Genomic DNA, 16,721 nt, shown 5'->3' with positions numbered 1-16,721 from the left:
GCCCCATCAAACCATATATTTTTGAAGACTAGACACCCCAGAGTATTTCAAATGCTAGTATTTTAACTCTTTTCACACAGATTTTAATAAATAAACATTAAATTGGAAGAGAAGCTTAAAAAGGCTATCTATAATTTAAAATTAAGGAATTACCGTATTTGCTCGATTATAAGACGACCCTGATTATAAGACGACCCCCCCAAAATCTGAATATTAACTTAGGAAAAAAAGAAAAAGCCTGAATATAAGACGACCCTAAAGGAAAAAATTTTTACCAGTAAATGTTAATTCATGTAAACTATTTTTTTAATAAAAGCTATGATTGAGAAAAATATTTTTTTTTTGTTTTTATTTCTTGTATTTTCCAACCTGTCCCCCAGTTACGCACATCTGCCCCCAGGCTTGCCACACCAATATGGCACTGTGGCCCATGATATGTCTTTTAACCCTCTATATGCCACTGTGCCCCATGGTATGCCTTTTGACCCCCTATGTGCCACTCTGCCTCCAGAAATGCCTTATACACCTATATCCCATTCTGGCATTTAGGGGGTTAAAATGCATATTATGGGGCAGAGTGGCATATAGGGAGGTATAAGGCATTCCAGGAGGCAGAGTGGCATTAAGGGAGTTAAAAGGCATTATATAGAGCACTCTGCCTCCAGAAATGCCTTATACCCCTATATGCCACTCTGCCATATAGGGGGTTAAAAGGCATATTATGGGGCAGAGTGGCATATAGGGAGGTATAAGGCATTTCAGGAGGCAGAGTGCACTATTAAATGCCCCCTTAACGCCACTCTGCCTCCTGAAATGCCTTATACCTCCCTATATGCCACTCTGCCCCATAATATGCCTTTTAACCCCCTAAGTGCCAGAGTGGCATATAGGGGTATAAGGCATTCCAGAAATGCCCTACACACACACACACACACACACACACACACACACACACACACACACTTACCGGTGCTTCCAATTTCCTGCTGTATTGCCGGGGCAGCGGGTTGACGTCTCATTCCGCGGCAGCCGGAAGGAGGTGGAGTTGGCAGCGGGGGTTTGTATGCGTCCGTCGCAAATACCTTCCCCGGCCGGTGCGGGGAACTCTGATCCCTGACAGTCGGGGAAGGTATTTGCGACGGACGAATACAAACCCCCGCTGCCAACTTCACCTCCGGAAGCACCGGTAAGTGTGTGTGTGTGTGGGGGGGCGTTAAATTGGGGGGGGCGACGACAGGAGGATCCAGGTCCCCTGCAGCGGTGCGGGGGATCTGGATCTTAGTCTCATAATCAGACCTCTATTTGAGGTCTGATTAGAAGACGACCCCGATTATAAGACGAGGGGTATTTTTCAGAGCATTTGCTCTGAAAAAAACCTCGTCTTATAATCGAGCAAATACGGTACTATAAGGGCAATAAAGCAGATAAAATTTTGACTTGTAAACTTAAAAATAGAAGATCAGCTAGTAGAATATCTAAAATTATCGAAGCAGATAAAACATTCCTTACTCCGGAGGACATTGTCCAGGCATTTGATAGCTATTACAGTAAGCTTTATAATCTGACACAAGGGGCTTCAGCAATAGAGATCGACGATTATCTTAGAAATTAGAAATAAAACTTTCCAAAAATGTCAGATTCTCAAACAGATAGTATAAACTGCCCAATAACCATGGAAGAGCTGATAAAAGCAATAGATAGATTAGAAAATCCAAAAACTCCGGAACCGGATGGATTTAGTAATAGCGTCTATAAAATCTTTAAACAACCTATTCCACCATGTCTCCTGTTAGTTTTCAATGAAATAGCTTTAAGTTCTAAAGCTCCTGCTGAACTCTTATATGCCAATATTCTAAAACCTGACAAAGACCCTACTGACATAAGAAATTATAGACTGATCTCTGTAATTAATGTAGACATAAAATTATACGGAGCTACCTTAGCAGACCATCTTAAATCTATTATTCCTTGTATAATCCATCCTGATCAGATCGGAATTTGTCCCTAACAGAATGTCCTGTAATAATACAAGAAGAATGTTTAACATCCTAGATCAAGTGGGAAATAGGGGGAACCTCTGTTGACCTAGTCTCTAGACACCGAGAAGGCATTTGACCGGGATGGTTGGAGATATTTAAGACATTAAAAGCTTTTGGGATTGAAAGTTGGTTTTACAGGGCAATACAAACACTATACTCATTGCCTATGGCCTGAACGGTTGGCCCAAACATATGCTCAAATTGGTTTAATCTAGCAAATGGAAGACAAGACAAGGATGCCCATTATCCCCTCGCCACTATATACGAGTAGAACCACTGGCAATAAGAATAAGAAATAACATTCTCATAAAAGATTTCCCAACTAGTAAAAGGGAATCTTATTCACCCTCTCGCTTATTTGTGCCAGTTAAGCAATGAAATAACTAGGTATAGCTGGGTCTCAAACTATAAACTAAATGAGAATAAAACAGTACAAGTAAAAAATATTTTGAGGATTTTGAGAAAGGATTATAATTTTAACTGGATCAATAAAGAATTTAATTATTTGGGCATCTGGATAGCGGCAGACCCAGAAAAACAAGCAGAGGTAAACTTTATGAGACTACTTAGACAGTCAAACAACATGTTAAGAGATTGGAAACATTTAGAAACATCTTGGTGGGGAAGAGTTAAGACAATCAATTTTTATATTTTGTCAAAATGGGCATATCTTTTCAAAGTGTTACTGTTCACATAGTGGGTCCCCTTGCAAAGCCCAGTAGAACAGGCAAAAGATACATCCTCACCGTGGTAGACTTTGCTATGCGGTACCCTGAGACCACAGCCCTACCCAATGTCACGGCTGAGACAATTGCAGACGCGCTGCTCAGGATCTTCTCCAGAGTAGGGTATCCCCAAGAGATCCTGTCTGACCAGGGAACTCAGTTCACGTCAGAACTCTTTAGACAAGTCTGGGAACTCTGTGGAGTACAATCGCTTCACACCTTCCCATACCACCCCCAAGCCAAGGAACTGTGCGAGAGGTTCAAAAGGAATCCTTAAGCAGATGATCCGAACCATCATGGCCCAGCATTCTGACTGGGAACAATTTCTGCATCACTTGCTATTTGCAACACAAAGTCCCCCAAGCCTCTACAGCAGCAGAATTGCTGCCGAGTAAGAGGCCCCCTAGACATAATGCGGGAATTCTGGGAAGGAAGGGGTGACCCCATGGAGACCCCAGCCATGACCATGTGATGGAGCTCCGGGAGAAATTAGCCGGCCTAATGGAGCTTGCCGAAAATAACCTCCGAGCTCCCCAAGCGACCCAGAAAGAGTATTATGACCGGAATCCAAAACCCAGAGAATTTATGGTTGGGCAGAAGTTGATCATGTTCTAACCCACCAGGCAAAATAAACTCCAGACTGCCTGGGAAGGGCCGTACACAGCATTAGAGATGGGGAGAAACCACCTACATTATCTCAAAAAAGGGCCCAGGGACAGATCACGCGTATGTTCCATATCAAGGCACTCAAACCATACATTGATCATGAGGCCGACATAGCCGCCATATGTACCTCTTCCACCACGGTAGCAGACGACAAAGCCATCTTAGCATTCCTGAGTACCACAGGATACTATGCCAAACTCCTAACGGATCTAACAAAGAAATCCCTTTCCCGAGCCGTCCTGTGGTCCCCAGAGTGCAACGAAGCCTTTGAGAAGCTGAAGGCTGCTTTGGGCGATAAACTGCTAGATTGAGAGGTGGGGTATGGAGCAATTGAAGAAAAAATTGCCCTTGTTTGGGCCCTGAAGCGGTTCCAACCCTACCTCAACGACCACAACCCCCTCATCTGGTTTAACTGGGTGGCTGGGGATAATGGCCGCTTATTGTGCTGGAGCCTCGCCCTGCAACAGTTTAACTTTACTATTCAATACCGACCCGGTAAAGAAAACTGTAATGCCAACAGCCTGTCCTGACAAGAGAATTTTTAACATGTGGAGTACAACGTTTGGTTTAGTTTTCCCAAGTTGGAGTTGTTAAAGTCGCCAGCCACAGGCTTGCCCTGTGGACAATCCCGGGCTGTCGTCTACTCAGAAGGGGGAGTTATGTTACAGGACAGGCCTGCATCACATTTTTATCCTTCCTGTGTGGATTATGCTCTCTCCGGAGCGCACTATTGTCCCTTTATCCAGCCACAGACACTTCCAGCAAGCGGGAGATGGTGGATTTCCCCTGGAACTCTCAGGCTGACTGCAAACATGTCACAGTCCCCTATACTTTAACTGACCACCGACCCTCCAAATAACATCTGCTCGCATTGCTTTTAGGAAGGGGGATTTGTGACACAGAGGCATCAAGGGACATGCTGGTTGTGGGGGTAGCAATGTGTGTAGGCTGGGGGTACCCTGTTTTCCAGACAATGGGAAAACTCCCTATCATTAATCCAATTATGTCTTGTGTACAGGTATCTTCACCAAAGGTATCTTCACCATTATGTCCCCTTTGTGTCACGTACACTCCGCTTCCTCATTGTATCCCTAACTCCATAATGAGCGTAACCGATGGAGAACTAGCTTCTTGTATCGTAAGAAGTTAATTGTGTTACCCAAGTTATCCGAGGCTTTTCTGTATAAAAGACTGCCTTTCCCTGTCATAAACGATTGTCTGCTTTTAAACCTAATGTGGTTTTGTCCACTACATTGGGAGCTTACTAAATACTGTTCAGATCTGCATGCTGTTTGTAGGGCTGATTTACTAGAAGCTGGAGGAGTGTTGCTAAAGCAGTGGAGAAATTATTCTCCGCGCCTTTTAACACATAACAGGTGCAATGGTTGTCAAGTGGGCCTGCCAGACACAATATATATACTAGCTCATTAACACAGCGTAAACTTACGAGGCACAGCAGCTGCAAATCTATCTGCTTCACTGTTCATCAGTCTGAGACGCAACTCATTTTGTCCACAGTTTTGTGGTCCTATGAGAACAACTGGTCTCTTTCGGTTTGCTGGTTGGTGATATAGGGACATCTCTTCGTAAGTTAATACTTCTTCGTTATCATAATCTAATAAAACAAAAACATGTGTAAACTGCTCACATCAGGGATGGTTTAACATGAATATTAAAAGGCATTGACATACTGCAGATAAAGTGTCAGGCAAATAGATTACACGAAAATGTTAACTTAAGTAAAAAAAAATATGCAAATTTACCATCATTTTTATTAGCATTGTACAAAATCTTTTTTCGTTTCTTCTTATTTTTCTTTGCACACCATAATTTCCCTGCACGTAAAGAGAAAACATGAGATATATCAATAAGTTATGAAAAAATAAATAAAAAATATTTTTAATGCGTACGGTAAATTAACATAGATCTGTCACCACTCGAAAAACCCCCAACAGGAGAATCAATTAGAGGCTATCTTTCATACACAATACAGACAAAAGTATTGGGACACCTGACCATTACACCAGCAGGGACTCTTATGACATCACATCCATACATTAATATGTAGCTCGCAAACCCCCCCCCTTTCAGCTATAACAGCTTCCACTCTTCTGGGAAGGCTTTCCACAATTTTGGGGTATTTCTGTGGGGTTTTTTGCCCATTCATCCAGTGCAGCTATTGTGAGGCCATGTTGGATGAGAAGGCCTGGCTTACAATCTCTGTTCCTATCCTACATTTTGCACATGAGCAGGCAGCATACTTAAGGTAGAGGAGGAAGATTGTTAACATCTCTAACCACTATAAAAAAGGAAATTAAAATGCACTGGAGTTGAAAATGCTCACAATATTCATTTGGAAACCAGAAACAAAATAATACTGTCTCCATGTATGTGCGACAAAAATGATGTGACCCTTTACTGGGAACAGTACAAAGCACGGATTTCCAATAAACCTCTATCTGCAAACAAAGAAGCTGCCATTTTTATCAGTCACATGAAGTTCAACATCTCAAAGATTGCGCTACCAGTTATTCCACCATCTCCTGTTTCATTATTCTCGACAATTCTACTCTCATCCAACTGCTGTCTTTGTGTCACACTTGTTCTCTGCCTAATTCCTCAAATCAATTTGCTCACCAAATCCTGGCACCTTCAGTTTAGAAACACTACTTACACTACTTAAATTTGTCATTTCCTTAGGTTAATACACAATGATTAACTGAAACAGCTATGTAGGATAAATAAAACTAGGTGGGCAACAGACTGTGAGGCTGCTGAATGTCAACAATACTGCATCAGCAAGGTCTTTCCCAGGCAGATATTTTAAGGTGGACGGCGGTTTCCAGATGTACAAGCTATTTTGAAGATGCACAAAGAAATGTGGGTTAGCCAACAATGGTTAGCCAGGGAAGTTATCATGATGTGTCATTCATCTGCTGCACTAAGTTTCTTAGTGCAGCAGATGAATGACACATCATGATAACTTCCCTTTGCAATGGGAAGATGTACTCCAGTGCTATTAGCTCAGAATTGGCAGAAAAAAGATGGACCCAGATACACCGATCTACTGTCTGGAGAAGCATGGTCAGAAGTGGTCTTCATAGAAGATTTGCAGCCAAAAAGCCATATATCTGACGTGGAAACAAGGCCAAGCAATTTACCTATTTACAATTGCACACATTGAAGTTCTCTACTGCGTGGCTAGCCAGTAAAGGCCTTAAAAATGGAAATAAATGACATGACCCCCTTCCCCACATAACCTCAGAACTTGTGGGCCCTTCTTAAACGGTGAAGGAAAACTGTACACCTCTCTGAAAAGTGTCTGGGAGGCACAAAAAGTTGATCATCAACAAATCAACACTCCATGAAAGGAAGGCTTATGACTGTTATTGAAAAAAAAAAGGGTGGCTATAGTGGTCACTGATTTGTTTTTGGAAATGTCACAAATGTTTATTTGTAAATATTGAGCTGTTTAGTATTGTTACTTTAATAGATGAAAAAAGACGTGATTGGAAAATTATCTTTTTTCATTTAGTTGCATAATAATTGTGCACAGCAATGGTTGCCCAATAATTGTTCCTTGGGTTTTACTATCATAGGTGCATTATGTTGTGGGAGGCTTACTGAAGTAAGAATTAAGAATTGACAGGATAAACTTAGATGGGAAACCACTGGTTTCATTAATTTAAGAAGCTGGGGTGTCGGATTAATAATAATATTTAGACAACATCCTGATAATATCCCAAAGCAAGGAGTTTAACTTTTACATCGTTTATGTACAAAATTGGCACAGAATCTCCCCACATTCATGGATTTCCTAATAAAATAGGAAAAATCAGTGGTGACTCCCAGCAAGCTGTTGGAATTTCTAGGCCTCGCCATAAAGCCCCTCATATGTTTCTCTTTCTCTCATATATTTTTTTTGTAGGCTGAGTTATCGGGTCAGTGCTATTTTGAAAGGAAGTTTGAGGTTTCCATCTTTCTGACATGCTGTTTCACGTTCTTCAATATGCAACATGTGTGTTTAAGTCCAGAATGAACACAAGTTCCAGTTTAGAGCCGCCATAGAAAGAGGAATTGTGGGGCAGTGAAGAGTGTATATGTTCTTTGTTGGACTGTCATCGGTGGACTTTCGGGGTTCCAGTACCGCTACCCTTTGTTGTACTAATGTTTTTCTGCTGCTATTTTTGAGTCTTAAAGAGAATAGCATAATATTTATCTTCTGTCTTTAACAATAAGTTATATTTTACATTGCTGAACTAGCAAAATATCCTGAGGACAAGTGTAATCAGAGGTTTAGGGGGGGAGAGAAGGAATTAAATGCTCATATCATAAGCCAAGCACTTTTACCAAGAGAGTGTAGGTATAAAAAGTTGTATATCAAACCTGATTTCTCTGGCTCCTTGTCTTCTTCTATTGTTTGCTTCATAGCTTCCCTCTGCTGCTGAAAAATCTTTCCTTTTGTGTGTGTTTGTAAGGAGGGAGGAAGATAAATGTTAGAAAAAAAGTTTACTATAGCATATAACAAAAACAAAGCTATATTATATATACATTCCAAGTAATGTATTTATAAAACATTTCTAAGCCGCAAATCCGCTTGCCATCTGCCTCGAGTTAATTATAGTAACTGTACAATAAGCTGATTTGCTAGAACGAATTATTGAAAAGACACTGAAGACATAAAAGTTAAGACAAGACATTGTCTTAAAAGAGCTATAATTTAATTTGCTTACTTTGTATATATAATAAGGAGTCCTGAAGCCTGTAGGACATTATATGATAAATTGTACCTGGTATAAGCCCAGCTAGAGGCTGGTTGTCTTCATCACCATCCCTGTATGCCTGCCACCAGTTAGGATCATCCTGGCTAATGACATGGAGTATGTCACCCTTTTGAAATGAAAGACCCAACTCTCTACAGGGAACATAGGGGTCATCTGATGGGTCATAGTCAAAATGTGCTTTTACATGTACCTTAAGAGAAATAGAGAAACATATTTAAAAGCAGATGATGAATGATAATCGTATGTAGATTTGTTAGACACAAATTCACATTTTCAACTGAGTCAAGCTCCCTATCTTTTTAAAACCAGAAAATACTGATCATTTTATCAGGCCAAAGTAGAAAATAATAAAGATATAAAAAAGAAAATAAATAAAGATAAAATACCACTCAAAAAAACCCCCAACAAAACACCTTTTATTTATAGTACACCCCACTTTTGTTTTTAGACTTAGTTACTAAGTTATATGTATAATTATGACTTCAGAACATGTAGGGTTTTTTTATTTTGAATACATATATACAGTATCACTTTATTTTCTGATCAAGAGCCTGGACTTTATTAATCAGGCCTTATCTTTTTCCCTGACCAGGCAACTGCAGGTTACAATTACACTTTTCATATGAGTGATATTCCATTTGATAAGTAACTTACCACAGTGTCTTTACTAGGAGGTGGCTTTGCTTGTTGACTAGGAATTAGTACAAACGACAGGGTGCCATGCATATCAGCCTGGAGAAATACATTTCAAAAAATACTTAATACACTTATACCAGTTTACTTAAAGCATATAGACAAATTCATGAGCATACACAAATGCTCACCATACACAAACATTTGCTCGATAAACACTTTACAAACTTACAGAAATAAGAGATTAGCAAATACGTGGCTCTCAAGAAAGATTCTAATCATACGCGGCACAACTGGATTTCTAAACTTCTGTTTTAAGTTACTGCCAAGGCAACACTTGCAATTACTGGGAGGTTCAATTATAACACAATAAATGTGTCTGGTTTTGGATAAGTTTGTTTATAATTTATACATTTGTATTGGAGGAAAGCAGACAAGAATAACATTTTGTCATAGCATTTTTATTCTACAAATCTTTTTAATGCTCTTAACACAGGGACTGCTTGACAGAGAGCGCGTACATTGTCAACAACTGAGAGTGGTTGAGACCAGCCTTTATATATGGGAAACAATTTTGTGCCCAGATTGATATCGTAAAAAGCTGTTTTTACTAAATTTTCCATTCTACATTTTCAGCTAATGATCCATCTATGGTATCATAAGAAAGTGCTATCTCTCCTTGAAAAAATAATATAATAATATTATTTCCCAGGAAAAGAGATTAATCGCTGAACTGACATGCAAAAATGGCAAAATTGCTCTGGGACTTAAGTACCCAAAACCCCAGGTACCAAAAATACCAGTACGTCCATAGGGGACTGAAGGGGTTAGAATTCTACATTCATAGAAGTTTGGCAGCAAAATCTGTATTTACAGACGATGAAATAAATAAGGCAAAATTATTAACTCTTTTTGTGATGTAAGCTTACCAAAAGCTCAAAAACCTCGTTGACATCCTTCCCACGAATCTCTATACCATTTATTTCAAGGATTTCGTCACCTTCATGCAACAATCCACTCTTTTCAGCTGCACCACCTTTCACGATTCGGCTGATAATAACAGAGTCCAGCTCATTTCTCACTGTAGCTCCCTATAAAATGGACACAAGAATTATACTAGAATATAGGACACAGATTCCTAATTAAATTTTCTATACATTCAGTGTGTACTTTGGTTATCATTACACAAAATATTCTAATAAAAGGGGGAATCGCGTTCCCTATGGAATAGTATATAGAGTTAATGAGAAATGCAAGTTCAAACTTTTAGGAAAATGAATTTATGTCTTTTAACATTACTTCTGTGTATCTTGTTCACACATATTTAGTGTGATTAATGGGGGAGGGGCAACAGCCAGCAAACCAATATAGAATCATTTAATATAGACATGATTACTAGGCTCTAGTATGGTATTTTGGAAAAGTACCAAAATCTTTATAATAGGAGGCTGGTGGTTTAATTGGGTCTGATCACAACCATGTTATGTGTGCTGTTAGTCTCATGTAGCAGATGAGCTTTCCTAAAAATGATACTAAAGCTTTACAGTTATGGAATGTATTGTTAAACGCTATTTTTCTCCTTTAATTAATAAATTAATCAGAATTTTTTCGTTTGGAGTGCATGGTTCCATAATTGTGTTGATGATACATTTACTGGCTAGGCTATTATGTGTTGAGGACCCAGAAAGCAAGAAAAAAACAACGGTATTCAGCACACATATAGATGATTGACAGATTCGGTCTAACCTGTGTTCCCCCTCTATCTAATTCCATCATCGACAAAATGTGGGGACCGCAAATATTAGAGATTAAATACCACCTCCCCTTTGGTTATTTTCATATATTGTTTGTACATTTAACTTTGTAATTTGTTTGATTTGCTCTGGACTTACCAATGGTATATCTCTTGCTTTCTCAATTCTAACAATCTTAACACTTTCATCTACATATTTCCCAATAGTGTCATAAAACCTGTCTTCTGAATCTGGCTCTGGCATCATTTCTTGCTCTGCAACTTTGTCATGAGTCAAAAGAAGGGCCTGTATCGACAAAGACAAATACTACAAATAAAGCCATGAAAAATATTACAGGATAAAAAAACCAAAAACTTATAGAACTGCTATTACGTAGAAATTGGACATTTTATGTCTAGTAAACACTACCACAATACAGTTATTTAATATAATGAATGGATGTTGTGATCCCCTGCTCTCCAAAAAAAAAACTTCAAATGTCACATTTTAGAAGAACTAAATTTGGGAGGACATTACTTTTTATTTTGAGGATAAAAATTAACCAGTAAGATACAAATGCATAGGATAGAATTCGACAGAATTCGAGAACAGTCACTTTATCTTGGAGTCAGTTCTGGCACAAGACTGATGCGTAAATTTTAAATATACCCAACATATTCTAACCAAGGGGGATGTTCTTGGTTTACGGACGATTTTAATATTCTAAATCCAGTTGACAAGGGTTACTCAACTCACTCGCTGCTGAAGGAGGAGTACTACCATCCTTCAGCAGCGAGTGAGTTGAGGTGGAATGTTAGTCTAAGATTGTGCTACAGTATCCTCTCTTAAGTAGCAACGACACAAGTGGATTATTAAATCCCCCAGTTCAAAATTTAAAGGCAACCAGTATAGTTAAACAAAGCACTGGCTTTTATTTAATTTTTTTATACCATACATTTTGTCTATTTTAAATATGCTGTTGCGTGCATCAGTGGTCAACAAATTTGGTTACGATCGAGAAGCCAATCAAAAAGTTTAGGAGGCGACTTTTTTTTTGTTGATGGGAAGGTCTGGGGAAAAAAAAATTAAAAAAAACTTTTTTTTTATTTTTTTCACCGAAAAATTGAGTCTGAAATATCTTCTTTTACAATGATTAATATGGTTATGACATGGCATTCAAATTAGATTACATGAAGACCTTTATTAAAGACGCAATGTGTCCACATTGCACAAATAATACCACTTACTTCACTTTTCCATTTTGTGATTGGGCGATTGTAGAGGAGACCTTTTGTTTTTGTGTTGATGGTTTCTTCATTTATTTTGTTGCATTTGAAATGTTCAAAGCATATATTTTTCAAAACTAAACACCCCAAGGTATTTTAAATCCTGGTATTTTAAGTTTTAACCCTTCCCATGCATGAAATTCTACCACCAGCCTTTGCCAAAGTTTGTGGAAGTCATTTTTGTTGTATTTTTTTCCCACAGAAATTGTACTTCAGGTATGAATTCATAGCTCCTGGTATATGTCTCAGTCGAACACCACCCCAATACGGGTTTAGCAACATCTTTTGATTACAGTGATACCACCATGCATGGGTTTTGTCTGGTTCTTTGGGGGCTAAAAGGCCATCGTTGAGAAGTGAGCTTTTTTTCCCCCCATTTTGGTCAGTCTGTGCCCGTTCCCTATTCTTGAACCAGGCCACTCCAATTTCCTCCATCAAATCATTCAATTGTACTTGAAATGCTTTTATTAAACTACTTCCATGTCAGGATTTTTGGGAAGTTACAGCGCCAATGATTAGAAAGCTGGGCTCTGCTGACTTGCATGGTTGAATGCAGTACCTGTATTCAACCTGCAAAAGGAGCTAGAGATCTCTACTTGGTTACTTTGGCAACTTGGTTATTTTTAAAAGGATGTTGATGCCCAGTGGAGGGGCCAGACATAGCCCCTGATGCCAATCTCAGTGTTGCTGAATGCTTCAAAATCGAGGCATTACAGTAACACAATTTAAGCGAATAAAGTGATCGTAGATCACTTTCTAAGCTTGTTTAATGCCATGACATGCCAGGCACGACATTGGTCGTTAACAGACCATTTTTGCGTGACGTGCCCATCATTAGGTCCTTAAGGGGTTAAAGGATATTTATTGGAGCAATATGACATAAAACATCAGTACAGTACCGTAGCTAGCCCCCTTCATGACAAGCAGTATTTTACACCATAAAGACTCAAGCTTGTATGTTTAATCATTATTCTTCTGTGTTTTAGAGTACCTGCCAAGGTTTACATTATTTCAAGGTTTCTTATTAGACCATATCCATGCTAATAAATATTTGGGCATATACCTGGATTTTTAACCCTCTCATATGCTGTAGAGTTGAATACGTTTGTGATTATAAATATGAAATCATGGTATAGATTAGTACACACACACACACACACACACACACACACACACACACACATGTACTGCTCCCTCTCCCTCCCTTTTCCCTCGTGAACAACCTGCCTACAGCTGACTCTCTACCACAGAGGGGTTAATATAACACAGGCAACCTGGATGCCATGAACTTGCCTCATCACCTACTGTAGCCAAGCAAAAGCGACAGCTTCCCTGGTGCCAGGAAATGACTTATAGTGGCAATAGCAGAATTTGGCGGACTCTGCCATACACTTACACCCTCTAACACCATACCGCAACAGACACACACATATCTTATACTCAAAACACTATGTCAGATTTTCTCCACTCTTCTAGTTGTTACTGCTTTACGTTTATTGTGTTAATGCACCTTTAAGACAGGAAACAGGAGTGCCAGTTCCTGAGAGCCTATTTATCCCTGCCTTGTCAGCACCCATATGCACTCTTGATTAGCGAACTACAGCCTGTAACTGTGAAGTTAATATAACCTAGTTTTCAATTCGTAAAGTGAATGATAAATGAATGTATAATACTTCCCAAATGACTGCTGCTGCCCAAAAAACACTCCTCCTCAGGGTGTGAAAATACCAGTCAACAAACAGTAGGGGGGCATGTACATAAGGGGAAAAAATAAACAATAACAGTGTAATATAGTAACAACTAGTATGATGCCGTGTGTGATATAAAATCAACTCACAAACAAACTTGATGAATCAGACCCATCATAGGATTCAGCCTGTAACTCACATTTTCTGCATGCTGACCATGACCCCTGCTTACTTCCAGAAAGCAAACCTATTCCCGATTCTGATTTGGACATTGTGCTTATTACATTTCAGGAAGATACCTGCTCTAGTTTGTATACCATTGCTTTCAATAAAAAGTTAAGAAACTATTGCTCATTACTAAAGGAAACATTTTTATTCTTTAAAGTGTCTGATTGGAAACTTCAACATCTTCTAAATCTAAACTGTGGACAATACCAGAGGAATTATTACGCACTTACACCATACTCTAACACACACATATATGTGGCTAGTTCGACCAACTACCTCCGCTGACTTGTGCTCCTTTAGCCTGGGACACACACTCTTTCCCCGGTTTCCCAGTCACTAGCCAAGACTCAGTGTAGGGTATAACCAGAACGAAGACCGCTTTATTTTTCACACACACAGGGCTAGATATAGCCAGCAAAGCAACATTAATGTCTGCCAGATTTAATCCTCTCAGCAAGTGATGACATGATATCCTGCTGGGGGTAGCCACAGAAGTCTTTACAAAGTAAGGGCCCATAGTCGGTAGGGAGGAGGCTGTCAGGCCTTTCCAGTGGCCCCAGTGATGGAGGGTTCCGCCACACACACTACTCCTCTTTCCTCCCCCTCCCCCCTCGTGGAGACCAGCCATGCAGCTGCCTATCTTTTGCCATTGTAAATTGGGCACCCTATGCATTCCTAACGGGGGAGCAGTGACACAGATGCCTTGCACTATACGACCCCACCGGGCACCTCATAGTACAATGGCAGCCCTGGCCAGTTTTGACCCCCTTGTCCTGCAAAACGCTGAGTCCCAGGAACTGGTTTCCGGTCACCATAGAGACCTGGTGCATCGGGTTTGTCCAGCCCTGGTCTGCATAACCTCACAATGCAGTACCGGGGAACATTTGGTCATATTGCTTTGGTTATGACGCATAGCATGCTACTCTTGGGAAATATGAAGAAGCAGATTAAGTTGGAATTCCCATGAAGTCTAGATGAGCGCAAGAACCCCATTCACAAGAAGCAGCAGATAGCAGCATTGTTTCTAGATTGTATCAAAGCTTCTAAATCAGAGTAAAATTGCAAATCCATTAATAAAAAATAAAAAAAAACCACAAATCAGTGGAATGCTTTTTTGAATCCAGGGCGGAAGGGGCCACTCACCTATCAAATGCATGTTCACCAAGACAAATATAAAATAAAGAATACCCTAAACGCGTTTGTGTAATATACAGACACAGGGCCAAAAAAAAAAAAAAAAAAACACATCAAACACACACACAGGCCACATGATTTGGAATGTTATTCCTTTCACAACTCTGTTTATTGCCACACAATATTTATAATCTAGTGTGCAATATATCAACCCGTATTAACAAAAAATCTTGAAATTTCAATTTTACTGGTTTAGTAATTACATATTTAAGATAATGCAGTACCTGAAAATGTGGTCCATTTAGCAAAGAATTAAGTTCTTGACCTTCCTTCAGGCGAGTTGCTTTAAATAAATACTGCACCTAAAAAGAAACAAAATAGAATATGCTCCATATATTGGTAAAAGATGCATTGGGATAGATGTATCACCACAATTTTAAGATAATATGATATTTTATGAAAATATGAAAGAAGGTATATTGACATTAGAGAACATAATTTTGCAATGCCAGATTTAACCATATATGCTGAAAATATTGTCCAAAAAAAAATAAAAAAAAGGCACTTCTAGCAGGGCACATCAAAATAAAAGGCAAAAATAAAAACTATAGAATAAGAGGGAGTATCTGCAGCAAATAAGATAGACGAAGTAAACTCTTAGAAGAGGCGTTGACAAAAAAAGATGGATTGGGATGTCCATTCATCATACTGTATAACAATTGCGTACATTATATTAAGTTTTTTTTTGCTAAAACAAATGGAAAATTTCATAAAAGGATCAGATTTTTAAACCCAGTTTGCCTGCAAACCATGGGTAATTTGTAAAAGGGGTGCTAATCTGAAAAATGTTCTAATAATCCAAAAGATAAAAAAGTTGCTTCTAGGTATACAAAAAGTTTTATAGGGGTAGACTATATTCCATATATTTGGAAAATGTAAAGCGTGTGAACTTTTATTCCCAAATTACAGATGAAACATGTCAAGTAAAAATCACGATTGCTTCAAGTTTATAAACCGTTTACTATTTCCTGTCTTTAAGTCCACATTCAGTTTTGCGTTTGTAAATGGTATTTTACCACATTCTTAAACCATAATAACGCGAGGATTTGACATGTCTTTATTCAGTCTTGAAATTAGCGAGTGCATATATTAGTTTGAATAAAATGATTTTTGTATATGCAGTATAATGCTTTTTTAGTTTAATATATTTTTTCTGACCAAGTTGATTTTTTTTTGCTCAAAACACACAATAGCGTTGTGGATCACTGGTTGCATTGCACAAGAAGGGAGTTTTATTTTATATTGTTTGTTTTTATTCAATGATGGAGTACAAAAATACAAAGCAATCAATATCCAAACTACAAAGTAAAAAGTAAAAAGATAAATGTTATGTACATAGAAAGTATGTTAAACCCTTAGGGACATAGCGGTATTTTATATTTTGTAACAATGTAACAACTGTTTTTTTTCATATCTGCAGTGCTTGTATCCATACAAGTTAAATATTGCATTTTTCAGGACAAGAAGATCTTTCTTTAGATATGATTATTTACATCGTATAATAATTTAGTATAAAAATAAGAAAAAATGGTTATTATATAAATTGAATTATATTTGAAAATCTTTTACTCATCTACAAAATCTAAAGACTAAAATCCTGCTAAATAGATTCTATTATTCACCTGAGTTTGGAAATGCCTAATGTTTTTATGTTTTTCTTGAATGTTACAGTAGCATAGTGTCCTGTTTGTGTCATCTTTGAAGCCTGTCGTTTGTTTACCCCATCAAACCTTTTATGTTTGAAA

The 16,721-nt window shown here is 38.5% G+C and overlaps 1 protein-coding gene across 1 annotated transcript in view; it reads right to left on the bottom strand.

The window, feature by feature from the left end:
- PALS1 (protein associated with LIN7 1, MAGUK p55 family member) overlaps positions 1–16,721 on the bottom strand; it is a 54,241-nt gene that overhangs the window by 14,150 nt on the left and 23,370 nt on the right. Inside the window, exons 4-11 of the mRNA XM_053475643.1 lie at positions 15,201–15,278; positions 10,740–10,886; positions 9,777–9,938; positions 8,869–8,946; positions 8,221–8,404; positions 7,817–7,888; positions 5,194–5,265; positions 4,878–5,045 (exon numbers count right to left, since the gene is read on the bottom strand). Of these exons, the coding sequence (XP_053331618.1) occupies positions 4,878–5,045; positions 5,194–5,265; positions 7,817–7,888; positions 8,221–8,404; positions 8,869–8,946; positions 9,777–9,938; positions 10,740–10,886; positions 15,201–15,278 (961 nt within the window). The remainder of the gene's footprint in view (positions 1–4,877; positions 5,046–5,193; positions 5,266–7,816; positions 7,889–8,220; positions 8,405–8,868; positions 8,947–9,776; positions 9,939–10,739; positions 10,887–15,200; positions 15,279–16,721) is intronic.

This window comes from Spea bombifrons, chromosome 9 (genome assembly GCF_027358695.1).
Source record: "Spea bombifrons isolate aSpeBom1 chromosome 9, aSpeBom1.2.pri, whole genome shotgun sequence".
Lineage (NCBI taxonomy): Eukaryota > Metazoa > Chordata > Amphibia > Anura > Pelobatidae > Spea > Spea bombifrons.
The sequence above is the reverse complement of the archived record's forward strand: the minus strand, read 5'-3'. Positions and strand labels throughout refer to the sequence as shown.